At 32.6% G+C, this 18595-nt stretch overlaps 2 protein-coding genes across 4 annotated transcripts in view; one reads left to right on the top strand and one right to left on the bottom strand.

Annotated features, from left to right (window-relative positions):
- The first annotated feature begins 791 nt into the window (after positions 1 to 791).
- Positions 792 to 4563, top strand: LOC108694476 (ATP-dependent RNA helicase DDX24). Of its 3 annotated transcripts, none has more exons than XM_018204010.1 (11): positions 792 to 844; positions 1120 to 1321; positions 1383 to 1854; positions 1974 to 2164; positions 2231 to 2376; positions 2453 to 2745; positions 2841 to 3063; positions 3348 to 3459; positions 3742 to 3859; positions 3937 to 4117; positions 4187 to 4563. In XM_018204010.1, the coding sequence occupies exons 2-11, from the start codon at positions 1139 to 1141 to the stop codon at positions 4473 to 4475; spliced, it is 2208 nt and encodes a 735-aa protein (XP_018059499.1). In that variant the 5' UTR covers positions 792 to 844; positions 1120 to 1138; the 3' UTR covers positions 4476 to 4563. The 3 variants fall into 3 exon arrangements, with proteins under 3 accessions (XP_018059499.1, XP_018059501.1, XP_018059500.1); XM_018204012.1 differs by lacking the exon at positions 792 to 844 and adding an exon at positions 971 to 1027; XM_018204011.1 differs by lacking the exon at positions 792 to 844 and having other exon boundaries at positions 1038 to 1321.
- A 345-nt stretch (positions 4564 to 4908) lies between these two features.
- LOC108694478 overlaps positions 4909 to 18595 on the bottom strand; it is a 25887-nt gene continuing 12200 nt past the window's right edge. The window contains exons 2-5 of the mRNA XM_018204013.1: positions 9207 to 9350; positions 7757 to 8055; positions 7288 to 7544; positions 4909 to 5694 (exon numbers count right to left, since the gene is read on the bottom strand). Coding sequence (XP_018059502.1) covers positions 4929 to 5694; positions 7288 to 7544; positions 7757 to 8055; positions 9207 to 9350 — 1466 coding nt within the window. The 3' untranslated portion in view covers positions 4909 to 4928. The remainder of the gene's footprint in view (positions 5695 to 7287; positions 7545 to 7756; positions 8056 to 9206; positions 9351 to 18595) is intronic.

Genomic DNA, 18595 nt, shown 5'->3' with positions numbered 1-18595 from the left:
CAAAACACAATAGTTTTAAACTGACTTTTCATATGCAACACGTTGCAGCAGCAATTCGTAGCTATTAGTTAAAAATTTTACAGGAGATGACGCACTTCAAATGCAAAATACATTTTGCTGCATCTCATTGAAGTTCAATCGAACGAGCAACTAACAGCAAAGAATTTGAAGCCGAGAAAATCTGCAATATTTGCAGAAAAATATGAAAATTGAGTCTTTATAATGAGTACATACAATAAGTACATTTTTATTAAGATTTAAAGTGTGATGGAGATATTCTAAATTCTAAATAATTACCTGAAATGATAGTTGTCCAAATTATGACTGCACTAAGTTGCCATATAATCACAAGTTTTTTAAATTTTTAAAGTTTTCCATATTAATTTTCGAGCTGAATAAATAAAAGACACATATTTGAGGTTAAACTTTAAAACATATGCTGTTGTCATTATTCCTTTTCATACACAGCGGAAATGCAGCGGAAGCAATTATGAAAAATTGGTATCACGTGACATTTTTGTTGCCGCAGCGTGCTCCGCATGAAAAGGTACCTTTACGATTCTCTGCTGAGGATCATTCGTTTTGATCTAAAAGCATAACCCAATCAGCGTGAAGAAAACTTCTAACAGTTGCAAAATAAACGTTCTGCTGAACGCAGTATTGATAATCAGTTGCGGGCCCGATATTCCCGGTTTGATTGGTAACCGCTAAACCAATCAGCGAATCCCACTTGCGCATCTCTAATAAATACAGAACTCTAAAAAACGCAAAAAAATATTTTGTATTTCTATCAGATATTCTAGCTTGGTCAGCTTGTTAGCTTGAATACACCTATTGGCTCATTGTAAGACAGTTGGGATGCATGCGTTTTCTTATTTTTATTGTTTAAATATTGTTTAAATATATTAATTATTTTTATCACTTAATTGCATAATCACCGACGATATACGTCATTCATTGTTAATTGTTAATCGAATAAGTAATTGTGGAAAAAAATTGAACCGTGTAATCACGTGTTGTGATTGAGGTTATTTCATCACATTCAATAGATATGATTCATATGTAAATAATTATTTAACAAGATATGCAGTAAATAATTCTGTCAACATATGTACATAGGATTAAATATTTTGCAATCATGACGAAAAGTAAACGAGTTAGCAATAATGGTTGGAAACCTGTAACATTAGAAGATGCCTTATTGTCCAACGATATAGAAGGATTAATTGAAATAGAGGAATTGACAGATTACAACTTAGAGCGGAGCAGTAAAAAAGGCAAAATTATAACAACAAGAGTAAAATCTATTGAGGAAAAGAAAGTGAGTATCTATTTGTTAACATCTTAAAATTTTTATTTAAATTACAATTCTTATATTATAGTCAGCATCAAAGCGCAAATGTTCGAAGGAACGGGAAGATACTGATATCAACATTGAGCCTTCTACAAAGAAATCGAAAATAAAGAAAGCTGTAATAAAAGATTTAAAGATAAAGAATGAGAAAATAAAGCCAGCAAATTTTAAAATTACTGATCAACGAACTAATTCTGACAGTGACTCATATTGTGATATAGACAGTAATAAAAATTTGGCCAAGATTAATGCTGAAGCATGGCGCTCTATGGGTGTTCCTACTGCTGTAATAAAAGCTTTAGCTGATCAGAATTTTCATTCTCCTACCATGATACAAACACGGACATTGCCAGCTGCTATATTAGGTTGCAGAGATATATTAGGTGCTGCTGAAACTGGTAGCGGCAAGACATTAGCATTTGGAATTCCGATTATAAAAGGTATTTTGGATTTGAAGAATCAGAATAAAGATCAAAATAGTCCTGAAAAAGATACTGAAGGTAATTTTTTTACAATAATTTTTTTCTATGAATTAAGTTTTTTAATAAAATCAAGTATTAGCTAAAGCTTATAATTAATCTTTTGAACATAAATATACTACAGATAATCATTTTTTTAGAGTCTGATTCAGAAAATATAGTCTTATCGGAATTTGAAAATTGCGTGAATATTGTGAATGATAAAAAGCTTAATGATTGTCATAATATTTCAACCCAGCCCTTGTATGCTCTAATCTTAACACCAACTCGTGAATTAGCAATTCAAATAAAAAATCATCTTACTCAGGCAGTGAAGTATACAGATGTTAAGGTAAGATTATTTTTTTCAAAGTCCATAGACTTGTTAAATATGATTCTAAAGTTATCATATCATTAGATAGCTGTTGTCCTTGGAGGTATGGCAGCAGTGAAACAAGAAAGGATATTAAACAAGGGACCTGAAATTGTCATTGCTACACCTGGAAGACTGTGGGAATTAATTCAAGAAGGCAACTCTCATCTAAGTCAAATAGATTCTATCAGGTAATTTAAAGATCTAATAAGAAGTGATTCCACTATCTGTTCCAAGATATTATAGAAAGTATATCATACAATTTAGATATTTAGCTATTGATGAGACAGATAGAATGATGGAAAGGGGTCATTTTCAAGAATTACACAATCTATTGGAAAAAATGAATGCAAATCCAGCAAAAATGCAGAAACGACAGACATTTGTTTTTTCGGCTACATTGACTATGGTACACGATCTTCCAGATTACCTTGATAGAAAAAAGAAACGTTATGCCAGGAGTAAAATATGTAAACTCACCTCCAACCAAAAATTGCAAAAAATTATACAGTTATTAAAAATAAAAAATCCTAAAGTTGTTGATCTGACAAAAGAATCAGGTATATATATATATATATGCATATTAATTATTTGTTGTTAATTAAAATAAACTGTTTGTGCCAATTATAATTATTCAATCTATATTTATTATCAGGTATTGTCGATAACTTAACGGAATGTCGAATAGCATGCACAATTGATCACAAGGATTATTACCTTTATTATTTCTTAAAAAGACATAACGGAAGAACGTTAGTATTTTGTAACAGCATTGGATGCGTGAAAAGATTGGCCACTCTTTTTAATATACTTGAATGCAAGCCTTTACTTCTGCACGCCAATATGCAACAACGGCAGCGCTTAAAAAATCTCGAAAGGTAGGAAATACAATATGTTATTTTATTTTGAATGACTTTAAAATATCTATCTTAGATTTATCTTTGTAATATAAATGTTATAATAAAAAAGATATTTCAAAGTATATATAAATTTACATTGAAAATATTATTTAAGTAATAAGCCTTCTGTTGAGGCTTTCATTATTTAGTTGTATATTCACATTCGCGATCTTAAGGCACTTTATATATTTCAAAGTGATCATTCTGTGCATTTAATATTTCTTATGATATTTATATTTATTTATTGATACGAAACCTTATAGATTTCAAGATGATAAGAATGGGCTATTAATAGCCACAGACGTAGCTGCGCGAGGTTTAGATATACCTAATATAGAGCATGTGATACATTACCAGGTTCCTAGGACAGCTGAGGTAAATGTCTAAGATGCTATTACAAATGTTAAGGGCCTCTTTCACTATCTTCTAGTTAAATTAATCGACAATCAACTCACAGAAGTGCCAACAGTTTGTATCAACGTTTCTCTCTTCCTTTTCTGATACAAACTGTATTTAGCTCTTATGTTGGCAGTTATGATGATTGAGTCAACTATCAATTAGTTAATCAGAATTAGTGAAAGAAATTCTAAATGCATTAAAATATTGATTATATAATCAATTTAATATTTAATTTTTATATAATCAATTATTTTACAGAATTACGTACATAGGAGCGGTAGAACGGCGAGAGCACAAAAGGAAGGTATCACGGTTTTAATGATGGAACCTTCTGAAAAACAGAATTATATCAAATTATGCAAAACTCTCGGACGCAGTATGTTAAAGTTATATTAATATTGTTTCAATAATTCAATGCTTAATTAGAAATATAACATGGATGTATTTTTATAGCGCATGATTTGCCTATATTTCCGGTGGTAGATAGGATACTAGTCACCATAAAAGAAAGAGTGGACGTTGCTCGTGATATCGATAAGATAGAATTGAAATGTCGTCGGCAAAACAATCAGAAAAATTGGTTACAAAAAGCAATGGAGGACATGGAAATGATTTTAGACGAGGAGGACAATGAGTAAGAAAGAGAAATAAACAAACTTTTTTCAGTTTCTATAGCGTAAATTATCTATTATTTTTATTTCAGTGAATCGTCGACGGAATCGGAAGAAGCAGCAGTATTGAGACGGCAATTAAAGGCAAAACAAAATCAATTGCGATCTTTATTATCAAAGCCAGTATTCCCGAAAGGATTTTCGGGAAAATATCTTGATGCTAATTTGAACATAGATGTAGCGCAGAATGCACAAAAGGCTATCGAAGTAATGAAAAAAATAATAGAAAATAATACTGATAAAAGTAAAGATAACAATGCCACATCTCAGAAAAGACAACACACACAAAAATTAAGATGTAAAAAGTTAAAAAAGACATAAAATATAAATTTTTTCAAATAGAGTCGATGTTTTTCTTTTTAAGATCGCTCTATTTTCATGTGACAGCAATCAAATTTAACAAAAATTAGACAAATTTTATTTTAACGCAAGTTACACTTACATTTATAATTAATTTGAACAAATCGTTCTAAGAAACATTTCTAAAACGCATTCTTATCTCAATTGTTAGTACATTAATAATATGGCAAAGATATGTACAGATTTCTGTATTTTTCTATAAAAATACTTATACAGATTTTCTTAATATATTCTCTTACACAATATGATACATCTCGAAACAATGGATAGAAAGTTGATCGCTTGCGCGATGAACACAGCCGGTTTGCCTACATTTTAGAAATTTTCACACATCGCTGTCTCGAGTTACAATGAAATCTTTTTTTGACTTACGTTCATAACCATAATATATGTATTTTGTACGACATTCTAATTTTAAAATATAGTATTATAGATCACTTCATCCTCTGTACTGATGATTGAGTCAATCTGCTCGCTTGTCATCATTGAATTCATATATCTGTCGTTGCCAATCACATTGTGTGCTTCTAGGGACGAGTCGTTACCTTGTACAACGATTCTGATTCTTGCCATCACGTGACTACCTGGACACTTCTGCGTCTGGTTTACCGTCGCTGTATCGCAGATTTCAGCGTAGATTTCCTCGGTTTTATTATTGCTGGTCTTGACTAATTTTGGAAGTGACGGCAGTGGTGTCAGACTGTCCTTCACGCGAGAATAGTTAGGTTGTAATTCGACGCATGGTATCTCCAATACGCTGGTTGACACGGATCTCTGTACTGGCTGTTTTGCGTTTTGATTCTGGCGAGTCTGATGAGAGGTAGTTTCCGGTTCCAGACTGGAGTAATGCTCCTGAGATCTCATGGCTATTTCTGGCCTCACTGCGAATGTGAAAGAGGCTGACTTCTTTGCAGGATTGCGATTTCTATTACCCTGCGTGAATTTCGAGATCTTCTCTAAAATGCCGTTTCCGGTACTCTGTTTTGTTTGTTGATTTCGCTCCTTGACAGAGTTCCGCTTTAGATGTTCCAGTCCATCCTTCAAACTCTGTAAAATCGGTTTGGTCTCCGGTTTTGGTTTGATCTTCTTCAAATGCATCTCCTTCAAACTTTCGATGGTCGACGGATGCAGTTTCGTAGGAGCTACTCGTGGTTCCGTTGCACGATCTCCGACCGTTCGACTAAAATAGAAGCATCAGTTCCCTGTAGAATTACTATAGTATTTTTTTATTATGGTGTATAAATTAATTCCCTACTGAGAGTAACATGTCATATAATATATAGTATATGCATAATATTGTGAATTACGAATAATAAAGATTATAAAAGCATTGTTGATTAAATAAGATTATGATTAAGCATTTTGTAACAATAATGGACAAAAATAAAACTAATAGCGAATCTGATTGAACACACTCATTGTGTACATTAAAATCGCCGTACACACAAAAGAACGTAAATATATTTTTATAAATAAATATAAAAATTGATTAAATTGTGAAATACTTATTTTATTGTACTGTTATATAAAATATGTATTTTATAATTCGAAATATTTGCATTTTATTTTTATACTCAAATTAGTGTACGGCTTTAATATGGATCAATGCTTCCAATCGAATTCGTCATAATGCTTATTATACGAAGAAGGAGAAAATGCTTTTATTTCCGAAAGAAGCTATCAAAAATAATTCTCGATGCGTCAGATTTAAATTAAAAGCTATAATCGAAAATAAATATGTGACGAATTAAATTTGGAGATTTGCTTGGTTATGAAGGCTATATCTCCTCCTCAAGGAAACTTGTAACCTGTCTTGAGAAAAGGAAGCTAATAAGATTTCTTGTTTAGTCAAGAAAGGTTTATGAAACATGAAATGAGAAAACAAGGAATCCTCATTCCTTACGGAAGGGCTATGAATACAAATATTATACTCGCATTCATAGAGTACGGTCACGCGATGCTGCAAACGCTTTAAAGCGTTTTTTAATTGGTCAGTTTGTAAAATTCTTTCTTCTAATTGGTCCATCAAATGCTTCAGACCACAGCCCTAGTCAGTTCTTAAGGCTTCCTTAAATTTATTTTTACTTTATGAATTATTTCATTGGCTGCTGAGCATGTAAAGATAAATTTAAGGAAACCTTAAGTCTGACTATGAATACGGGCACAAGTTTAATTCTAAGAACTCGACATTATTTGTTCGTATAAATTACGTAGGAACCATTATTTCATACGTACAGGTTGCAAAACTTTCATATCAAACAAATGTTGTCACGATTTGACAACTGAGACGTCATGTTACACTAAGAAATGTAAAAAATATATCAATTTTCAAATTTTTGATCGTTTTTGATCGGCATAGACTCCACTTCTCCGACATGTATCAATGCGTATACTTTAATCCTGGAAAAAGATTTTCGAATCGGTGAAAGAGGAAAAAAGTATTTGTTATACAAAAATTATACGTGTTTAGTGGATAAAACAGACTTACTAAGAACTTACTAAGATTCAAAATATAGTTTGAATAAATTTGCTGTAATGAATATATGATGAAATATAAATTTGTGGACATGTGAATTTTTGAAATATTTGAAACAAATAATTATTACTTGAATACAATATGTATTTTTCTAAGTGCATAGAAAAATACAAAACAAAATTTTATTTGATCAATGAACAACAAATAACATTATTTAACTTTTATTTGCGATTCGCGTAATGAAAATTATTTTACTAAAAAATAATATTTTTTTTTTAATTCAATTAATGGCTTTACCTGCAAGCTGATAATAATCGTTGCATTTTCGGGGAAGCTAACAATCTCGCTTCCGAAGGATAACCCAATCGAGCTCTTCGTACTCTCGGCGCTCCATTACCGGATACGACCAATTCAAGCATTTCCGGATTATGCACTGGTCTTTCAGGAACAACGCAGCCCAATACTATTGGACCACGCGTTGATGTCTCCAATTGCATTAGACCGCCATATTCCTTTGGCAATGGCACTGGTAGCGGTCCCGCTATTAGTCGCACCTGAAAATTTTAATCAATAATTGTAAACAAAAGAGAGATATAAAATATAATATATAATATATAATATATAATAAAATATATAAAATAATATGCAGGATGTGGGTTTACTTAAATTGAAAATTTTAAATATTTCATTTATTTTTGATGATACGAAAAAAATGTTTCTTCAATATTAATCCTCAGAAGTGTATAACATTATAAACGCGACTCACTCTGAGAGGCAACTGTCTCTTGGCAAGATGATGAACTTTGTAGAGCACCGCATCGCTTCCGGTGTCGTTTTCGCCCTGACAAATCGCATAGAATTCGCCTCTAGTTGATAATGAGGCAAACACCTCTCGTCCGTGAAGATCGATGCATTGCGCGTACTGGTCTTTTTCGGGGCACCCGCCAGAAATGCTAAAGGAGACCGAGCTACACCGTCTCGTATCCTGAAAGACCGCTACAAGCCGCAATATCTCGCCAGCTCTGATCGTCGTCTTCGTATAATGAGCCCGCAGATTTCCATTCTCTGAAAGATGCGAGTATAAAACTGACGAGCATAAATTACAGCCGTGACACTATTTGTGTGCGTTAAGTACGTCGTAATCGACGGTTCGTCTTCTCCGATTAAATTATACGCGGTTATCCCGTTAACAACGCGTTGAATCTCAAAGAAAGTTCATAATTGAGCTTAACAGTCGCGTCCTAAAAGCACCTTTAACGGTAATTGGTATTAAAAGGCAACAAAAGTTCTTTTCAGTCATGTCCGATATTTTCGCGACCTAACATTAGAATCATAGGCTGATCATCCGCGCTGGCTGTTATACTCCTGTTTTTGTCGATATTCCCGTTTTAACGAAATTTTATCGCACGGCAATTTACATCCTATTAGTGTGTGTCATCGGTCTATTATTAACCAATTTACGTCACCTTAATGTCTGACCGCCGCGTCGCGCCGTCTGACAAAAAAAGATTCGGAACTTCCTCTTTTATCCTTTGCGGTTTTAACAAGATTGCAAAGAAGCAAATGGCTATCATTTATATGGACATAAGTATGTAAATAGAGTTGTTATCCGCATAAATTTTTTAGTTAAAACATAATTATTTAACGACTCGGCGTCTCTCGAGTGTTTGTTAAAGTTTTATTCATTTGTTTAGAATGTATACAACTTTCTACTTCCTTGTTGTCTATTAGAGTGTCAATTCCTCGTAGCAAAAAACATCATAATTATATCACAACTATCACAGCTATATCATAATGACATACGTGCGAATGTCCGCTTTATCACAAATGTCATGTCACGATGATGATGTATGAATGTCTTTGTAACATGTGTTATTTTATTACAGACAATCTCACAGTGACATATTTTCTTCCTGATTATTGTGACATGACTCTATTGTGACATGAATGTGATTCTAATTTATTATAGAGAGATGTGTTTAAATTATAAAAAGTGACAATTCACACGATCGTAAAAAAGACTCCTGGCTATTTCCGAACGTGTGTTTCTGTTTTCTGCGCGAAGCAAGTAAGATGAGGAGGGAAAGAGTGAAGAAAGAAAGATAACACTTTCTACGCTGCACTGATATTCCTATACATCTAGGTTAAGAACATTGCATCATTTGACATTTCGCGAGCAATCGACACTTTGCAACTTCTTTTGCCTACATACTTACCCATTTTCGAATGCGTCAACGTATAGGCTCTCAGAGGAGTCGCCAACAGAAAAGCAGGCACTCCCGTTTTCACTAAGGAGTCCACTCTTCGGTAGACGCGAGCGCTGCCCGTCGTGTTATTGCCAGATATCACAGAAAACCATCCTGAAAAGAGTTAAGATCGTTAAATGTCATTGCAATGACTGTGCAATAAAGATGATATATCTCTTCGATGTCAATTTGACATGATTATTAATGAGCAGAATAAATGTCGCGGAACTTTTCTTTATGGAGCTGTACAGCACTAGCAGACTAATACATGGGAGCACTTAGGTAAAGAGACATTGATAACTCAATCCCTCGAATTAAATAACATTTTGTTCATTTTAACTTCCATGTACAATATGTCAAAATGTAAATCAATCTATTTCTGCAATTGCTTATAGTTTGCTTTTAAGTTAGTTTCATAGTAAACAATGTCCATATCAACGTATGCATTTACAATTAGTAAATAATAATAAGTTTGAATAAAATTGTTAAGTTAAATTAATTGCAAGTTTTTAAAGATACTTATTAGCATCATTAAAAGATTAATATTAAATTGCTTATCAATTAAATTGTGATATTACTACTCCAGCTTCGGAACTCCAGTTTAGAACTATGTTTTAAAACCGACAAATAATTGGTGAACAGTTTGTTTGAACTGAATATAGTGTTTCCCACTCATGTGTATTAAATTGTTTAGTTAAATTAATGACTGTATAACATAATGAGTATAATAAGAGTGTGGTGGCGACTTAAAAATAATTTAAATTGCATATAATTTGATACTATAAATTTAACAATGAATAATAAATCCAAATAATTCAAACAAAAATGCTTTTTATTACATAATATTTTGAGTAATAAAATATAAGAACACTTTATTACCTAATATTTTAATTATATAATATATGTGTATAATATATTTTAATACTTATAAAAAATATATATATATATATTTTACCAAATATAATGAAATTTTTATATATCCTATTTTAGTCATAAAAAATTCTACATCACGCAATATGTCCGTTTGTAACAATAGATAATGGTTATTGTAGCAATATAGATCATTATCATATAGAATTGAAGCAGATATAGAGAAAAGAATCTGCAACTCGTTTCTTCTTTGATGGAAGATTCAAGGCTGAATTTTTGTTAATCGTAGCGAGAACAGTCGGCATCTGTAATATGTGCGTGTGTGTGGCCTCAAGGTGGGTTAAAAAATGTATCTATTATATTTGGCAAGAAGAAACTACGTTTGTAAAGATCCAACCAGCTCGTAAAGAAGGCCGCCAAATTGCGAACAGGCGATTTCAAGCGCGCGGCTGCAGCGGAGACACAGTAGCCAAGTAGTGGTCGGTCGACTGATCGAAGGTCAGCGGGTTCTTTTTCTTGTCGCTAATTGATTTAAGAATGCCGCCCCGATGCGAGCGCACGTACTCGAATCCTGGCCCTTAAGGCCCGCGTTGGAATGCCATCCAGGCTGTTTCAAACCGTCTGAATCCGTCTTCGAAGAAAGCAAATGTTAGATCGATTTTTTAGCAGTTTTCACAGAAATTGGAAGGTAAAATAAATTAAATTTAAGGGGATCCTAAAGCCGTTACTGACTAAATCATAATTTTTGTATAACAATTATTTTTTTCTTCTTTTACAAATTCGAAAATTCTTTTCCAGAATTAAAGTATTATACGCATTAATGTGTCTGTGAGATGGAATTTATGCTGTAAACGATCAAAAATTTTTCTAAGAAAAATTTCAATTTCAAAATTTTTTTGTCGTTTTCGGCATAAACTCTATCTCACTGCCAGGATTCAAGTACGTATTAATGTGTATATTTTAATTCTGGAAAAGGATTTTTAATCTGTAAAAGAAGAAAAAGTAATTGTTATACGAAAAATTACGATTTAGTCAGTAATACGGCTTTAGGATCCTTAAGAAAAAAATTACAAAAGTACTGCAGATAATTGTGTAAAAGCTATTACACAAAAAAATTATTTGATTATCTGAATTATTTAAAATAGAATTTTCACTGATTCAGGATCTAAAATCTAAAAATCTATTGTCAATAAAAATAAAAACAAAAGTTATTTCAACTTTCTAGAACTTTTCAAAAAAATTAAAAAATTGTTAAATAAATCGAATGTAATGAAAATAGGTCATTATATAAAAGCAAGTAATTATAATATATATGAAAAAATTGTTTTTTATATAAAATATGATTTTTAGAACAATGTTTTATTTTCATCAATTATATTCTTGTACTTTATACTTTTAACTATTTTTCTAGTCAAATGAAAAAACTTCGAAGATGAGATTCAGCGAATGTTCGCGGATCTCGTGGAAAGAGAAGGCGGTTTCCCTTGGGAAAGTTTTTCCGTTTGCAGTTCGTGCGCATTAATTTGTGTTCGAGGTTAACTGATGGAATAATCTAGGGGCCGGCGGGGCTCCCAGTTTTTGTTTGTTCTAGATCAACGTCCTGGAAATCCAAGCACGTGCAATTAGACGGATGGTATTGGATCTCCTCATTGCGCTCTTGAGAATGCCTCAAAGGGAGCTAATAGGAGGATTTCCTCGGTCGTCCCTCGACAGAAGAACAGCTTCTCGATTCGAGGATGGGAGCGTGTAGTCCGGAAAAGAAACATTGCGAAGGCGTGCGCTTGCAGTTGCAGTTGCAGTTGCACAAGTCACTTCATGTGCGGCCTTCCTTCACTTTCCATTTCTAGCTCACGCATCCGACATAGGTGGAATACGGCCACGCGAACGGGCGAGTGAGCGCGTTCAGGCCGTAATTATAGAGATTCCGCCGCATCCGCTGCGAAAAATCTACGGAAAAGTTCAGGTATTCACGTACGTCGAGAGTGGTTTCTTAATGCGCCGCGCGACCGTGTCTCGCATTGTCTTGCGTAATTGCAAGATCGCGCGTCTAACGATTCGCGTAATGAAGCGCATGTTTTCTCTCGAAGCCTTATCCGGGCAACCTATTTTTCTAACATTCACCTGGCGATGTTATCATCTGCTGGAGAAGAATATGGTTGAAATATAAATATACATAATGTAATAAATAACTATACGCAGTGAAAATTTACATAAAAGTATTCTTAATAAATTAAGATATTTCATGCATGATAAAATTTAAAGGCATTGCATTTTTGCGTAGAATTTTAGTAATAAAACTTTATTTAATATACAATACGGTTCTTAAGTATTCCGAAAAAATTTATTAAAAGAATAATTATATTAACGACTATTATATTAACGACTAATTTCAAAGATCATAAAATATATCAAGAACCACTCCTTAAACTCTTTTAGAATATTTAAGGATCTGTATATGTAACAGAACTGTATATCTTAAAGACAAATGAACAACCATAACATTTAATAGAGTTCATTAATTTTTTCCTCTAACTCTCTGTACGCTTAGAGAACATACACGCTTTGCTGAACAAACACGAGACGATAGCGAGCGATCGCTTTGCGCATGAATCAGCGAGCTAAATGTTTCTGAAAATCCGTTTTATCCTATCGTTTTTAACGCATTACTGTTGCAACGCACGTGTTTACGGTCCAGACTACTCTACTCATGCCATAACTCCATAAATGCTGGCCCATTACCGAACGGAACACGTTGTAAATCTATTCACGGCACGTGTTAGAATTTAATGCTCGGGCGTTGCTTGGGATAGACTCGCATAGAGACACAGTGTTTCCGGAACCTCAAATATGCATCAATGCCGAAGCTCAACATCTTAGCGATGAAGGTATATTTAAATTTTGTGCTAACAACAAAAATTGCACTGAAATCTGCATTTATCTACACTGTTAAAAATATTATGAAATTTAAGTACTTTTAAGTTACACAAGTTGAATTTAATTTCATAACGTCACATTAAATTTAATTCTAGTATGGAACTCATAGGTACAACGTATTCTATGCGATTTTTTACATTGCTGTAACTTTTTTATAATTTGAAGATTTGGATTGAGGCTGAAAAAAAACTTTAACTGTCCATATGATAAGCAAGGGTCTTTTTGCGTTTTTCTTTTTGCGGTATTCTCGATGTGAGAAATGCACGGAAGTTCAAAAAGACTTGAGACCCACATGTGATTAGCTTGTAAGTTTTCGGCGTTCTGGGTATTCTTTTATTTTTTATTAAATATACTTTTACTAAATTTCGGATAGTATAAATGCACGAAAATATAGAATTAAAATTTCTGTCAATCTTCGGAGATCGCTCGATCGGGGCGGATTTATTGCTTTAGAGCGAGTGTTGCATCATCCTCTAAACTAAATCCTAATAAACTTAATTATATAACTTAATTATACATACTCTAATAATATTTATACATGTACAGTCCTTTATCTTATAACTTTTTTATATTGTTCAAATAATAAAATTTTATTTATTAATTGTGAACTTAAAATATGTAGATTCTTCAAAATCGTGTATCGATTTTCAATAGTTCAAATATACTTTTTTGAGCGATTCATATCACTATTTTTTTTTGTTAATCCAAAGGATCCAACTAAAAAAATCCTACAGATTTTTGCTTGAACATTAAATTTAAAATTTTGAGAATTTTTTATTCCAAAATAATCATTTTTTGCGAATTTTTCCAATAAAATTTCTTTGAAACATTGTAATTAATTGAAAATAAAATATTATTTATTTATTCATATTTATCTTTGTCCGACTTCGAGTTCGGTATAATTCCACACATTTTAACTAAAAAATACGTATTCAGTCCAGATGTAGCATGACAAAGTTGCAGTGTCTCACAAACCCTAGTGTTATCAGGAAGATAACCAAAAATAACAATGCCACTAGCATTAATGTATTTGTAACCGGAGTTGGGAAGTAACGCCGTTATTTTTTTTAATAATAATCGTTACTTTTTTCTGTCTTTAATGGTAACGTCGTTATATTTTTACAATACCTAATGCTAATGATTCAGTCGTTACTTTTATCCTTATTTTAATCTTTATTGGATAGATTGAATTAGATCATATTTCGATATTGTTGGTGCTGAAAGATGTTTCGTTTTTGTGCCCCTATATAAAAGTGTACTTCTATCTAAATTCATTGTTGTTATAATAAATAAACGAAATACTTAAAATTTTTTTAAATGCTTATGTAAGTATACAAATATATGTTTACAATTTAACATTGTATTATGTATAATAATTATTATTTGCATATAAAAGAGATAACAATAACTCTCGAGAATATCAGAAAATAAAGAAAAAAGAAAAGATAAGAGTTTTTTCGCGGTAATTCGTGCAATAAAGAAATTATTGCAAGATTTTGATAGATCAGACATTTCGGCTTACTTTCGAGCCATCTTCAGTATATCTGACTATTACGTAGTCACTATGGCTAGACGAAAGGGTAACCAATCATTCCATCTCCAATCATTTTGACATAAGGTTGGCAAAATTTAGTGGCAACGAATAGAAGATGAATTTTATGTAAGTAAAAAGAGTCGTTATCTAAATATGTAATTAAAATAAGATGTCGAATGATGAAAAATGGAAAGACAAGCTACTCACTCGCACAGTCATGAACAATTATAATTAAAAATTAAAAATTAAGAAAATTCCGTAATATGTCCATATTTCGAACTAAGAAATGTGATATATGATTTGATTATTATTATTTGTGTGCAATATAATATATTATAGGACCGTATATGTGTGATAACACAAACTACAGAAAGTCTTAAATGGTCTAGCTGGATCTTAAATGGTTGTGTGCATTTATATTACTACGTATATAGTTTCCAGAAACGTGCGCCGAAATGATTTTTCGGTTATGAAAACACTAATTCTACTAAATTACCACAGTAATATCATGAGTTAAATTGACTAGCAATTTAACAAATTTTTGATGCTTATTCGGATCTTCGAAACGATCATAATAATGTTGATAATTATTATTTGCAATAAATATAATTATAAAATGTTTACTTTTCATTTATATATTTCTTTTTATATATTTCTGAAAAAATATTTTATATTTTATATCTTAGACTTTTTGGTATTTACTATCAGTTGAAAATTATATTAATCACATTAAATCACATTAATTTACATTACATATACTGCAGATTTTCAGTACTGGAATCTTGAAATACATTCTTAATAATGGCATTAAAGTTTAAAAACAATATTTAATTTAAATAATTATTGAGTTTAACTCCCGACGATTGTTTCTGCAGATTCGGTCGTTCTTTTATGCAAAAATGCGTCGAATGAGCCTAATTTTTATTAACGTTTATATGAGGGATCTAATTCAACAATTTCTTGAAAAGTGAAATGAAAAAAATAACGATTTATTATTTTTTCAAATAACGACAACGGTAACGAGAAACTATTATAGTAACGATAACGAGTTATTAGGAAAATTTTGCAATATCGTATATTCAGATACGTTAAAATCACGTTATTTATTGAAAAATTGAACTGCGCATGTGCACTAAATAAATGATTTTAGCACTCATCATATCTAGATATAGAGTATTGTAAAAATTTCCTATTTTAATATAATTGTAATGGTAATGCGTTATCTTTTTAAGATAACGTTCTCAATTCTGTTTGTAACTGAAAAGTATATTCTTATTCATGTACATGTACATGAAATTTAAAGTTCTTTTCATAAAATTTTATGTGAATTTGCATGAAATTTAATGCACAAGTTTATTATATTTAAGGTAACAGAATAATATAATTTTTCAATTAAATCATTCATTACTTTTCAATTACTTCATGATATATACTACATGGGCTAAAAAGTCCCGGGATTTTTCAATACGTGGTGCCACTAGAAAATGAACATGATTCATTTCGAGAGGTTCATCTGTCACTAGTTTATGTATGAAGTTTCATGACATTTCGTTTATTCGTTTACAAGCCAGTCGTTTAAGTGGCCTACTTTCGCCTTCTGTACCATCACGATAACGCACCGTCACACACGTCCTTGAAAGCGATGGCCAAATTGGACCAATTACGATTCGAATTGGTTGCTCACCCACCATATTCTCCAGACTTGGCCCCCAGCGACTATTATATTCCCAAACCTCAAGCGGTGGTTCCAGGGAAAGAGATTCACATCGAATGAGGAAGTCATCGCGGAAACCGAGGCGTATTTCGAAGGCTTGGACATTTTGTACTACAGAAAGGTACATCGAAATGTTGGAAAATCGCTATACCAAGTGTATTGCCCTCGAAGACAACTGTTGAGGAATAAATATAACTTTGCCCAAAAAACGCTTGTTTTCATTAAAAATCCCGAGACTTTTCAGCCCATGTAATACATTATTTAAATTCATTATGAAATTTCTAACAGTGTATCTTTAAATCATTCGGAAATTTTAAATTTTCTGAATTGTTATCTAAAATAGAATTCAAAATTAAAAATAAATTCTTTCTTAAAAATAATTTCTTTTATCAAGAAATAAATTTACATTCTACATACAGTTTAAATTATTTAAAAAATATGTAGAAAGATCACTTTCATGTTTTACAATGGTTTGAAAATGAAATCTTTTTTTTTAACAAAAAAAAAATGAATAAATTATTAAGTTTAACAGAAAAAAGTCGCTCTCTTGTGCACTTTTTATTATATTATTTTGAAAACTTAAAATATTTTTTATTAAAGAATATGCTTAAATTATTAAAAAAATGACTTGTATGATAATAGAAAATGTTGCTTTCACTTTGTATTATGCCGCCCTGTTGGTGATAACAAACAAAGAATTTGGAGAGGATTGCAGCAACTGGAGCAAGGAACTGGGCGTTGACCTATGATTCAGGTATGCTCGTAGGAACTCCGTTAAGCGGTGCAACATGCTCAAGAATTCATCCTAAATCCTGTCCAGCTGCACAGCATGAAAGGAAAGTCTCCTTTCAATGGAATGGATAATAGGTGCTCGCCATTGATGCACGTGGCTCAGTATCTAAGATGCAGATGTCACGGTGTTTTTGTTTAAACACATCTGTCTCCCCTGGAATCCAGCTCATGAACATGAGCACGAATATATAATTCAACAATCAACCTCACAATGTTTAATAAACAGACTAGAAACTATAATTTTTTCTTTTTTAATTTATCTACAGGATAAATTATTATATATGTACAACTTGCCGACACGTATCATTGCAAGCTCTGAATTCTAAGTAGATTTCTTGTTCCCAGACCGCGGATTCTGAATAATTACGAAAGCGCGATTGAATACCAAATTGCACGTGAGATTGGCGACAGCGGCGGATATCGATGGAATCGGGAGTACTTCAATGCGAGAGATCGCCGGTGATCGCCGTGACGTTCCAGGTAAACATTGTGATATCCAGGGCGCGATATATATGTTTAGCCAGATTATTAAGTAAGGGAGACCGCAGCCTACATCTCGCGGCTGGAATCTTTATTGTGCATAATTCACATTACGCCGCGAGAGACCAATCATTCGGGATATAATATTACTCGAACGTGAATCGAACCGTGACAATGGTATACGGTTCCCGGACTATGCTATCGATGATACCTGCTGCAATGTAGCAGAATGCTTGCTATGTGCCATCAATGACGATACATCTTTGTGAGATATTTGCTAAAAGCCGATCTTCCAATAGTTAATATTTTTAATACTAGTCTCCTCTAAAATCATGATAACATTGCAGTTTATACAACATTATAACTCATACAATATAAAAACTTGCAGCAACGTTACTAACACATTTATATATTGCAATATTGCTGAAACATTGCAGTGTTGCTGAAATGAACTGTGTTATAGGAGTATTCTATTATATAAAATATCGATATGTTCAATGTCTTTGCAATAATAATAAAAACAAAAGAAAATCAAAAATCAAAAATAGAAAAACACGAAGAATTTATTGTCGTAACAAATCGCGGCCGAGAGATAAGAATGATAGCATCAGTATTAGCAGTATCAATCAGTGATATTGGTAATAGACTGGCGAACACGGCGATAGAATGAGGAAAGCAGGGATTAAATGCGATTTATTGGTTGGTCGCTTTTATAGATTCTGTTTTGCAGAAATTAGACGGCCGGTTCACGCTCGAACAGATTGAATCCTTCCTCGCTTCTGTTTCTCTTTTGTCATAGGATCAGTTCCGCACAGCCGGTGCCGGCCGACATGACGCGCGATACCAGAGAGTTAAATCCTGGCACATAATGACCGTTATTTAAAACCGAGGGAGGCCGCGCGGTCATCGCCAAGGGCGCGTCTGGCCCGCGCAACATTCTTACATCGTTGTAAGACCTCCTTCGAGAAGTCTATGCGAGCAAATAACGACATATCTGTGTCCGTATATGTATGTGTATATATATATATATATATA

This window comes from Atta colombica, unplaced genomic scaffold, assembly GCF_001594045.1.
Source record: "Atta colombica isolate Treedump-2 unplaced genomic scaffold, Acol1.0 scaffold12, whole genome shotgun sequence".
Taxonomy (NCBI): Eukaryota; Metazoa; Arthropoda; class Insecta; order Hymenoptera; family Formicidae; genus Atta; species Atta colombica.
Note: the sequence above shows the minus strand (reverse complement) of the source record. Positions and strands in the feature narration are given on the sequence as shown.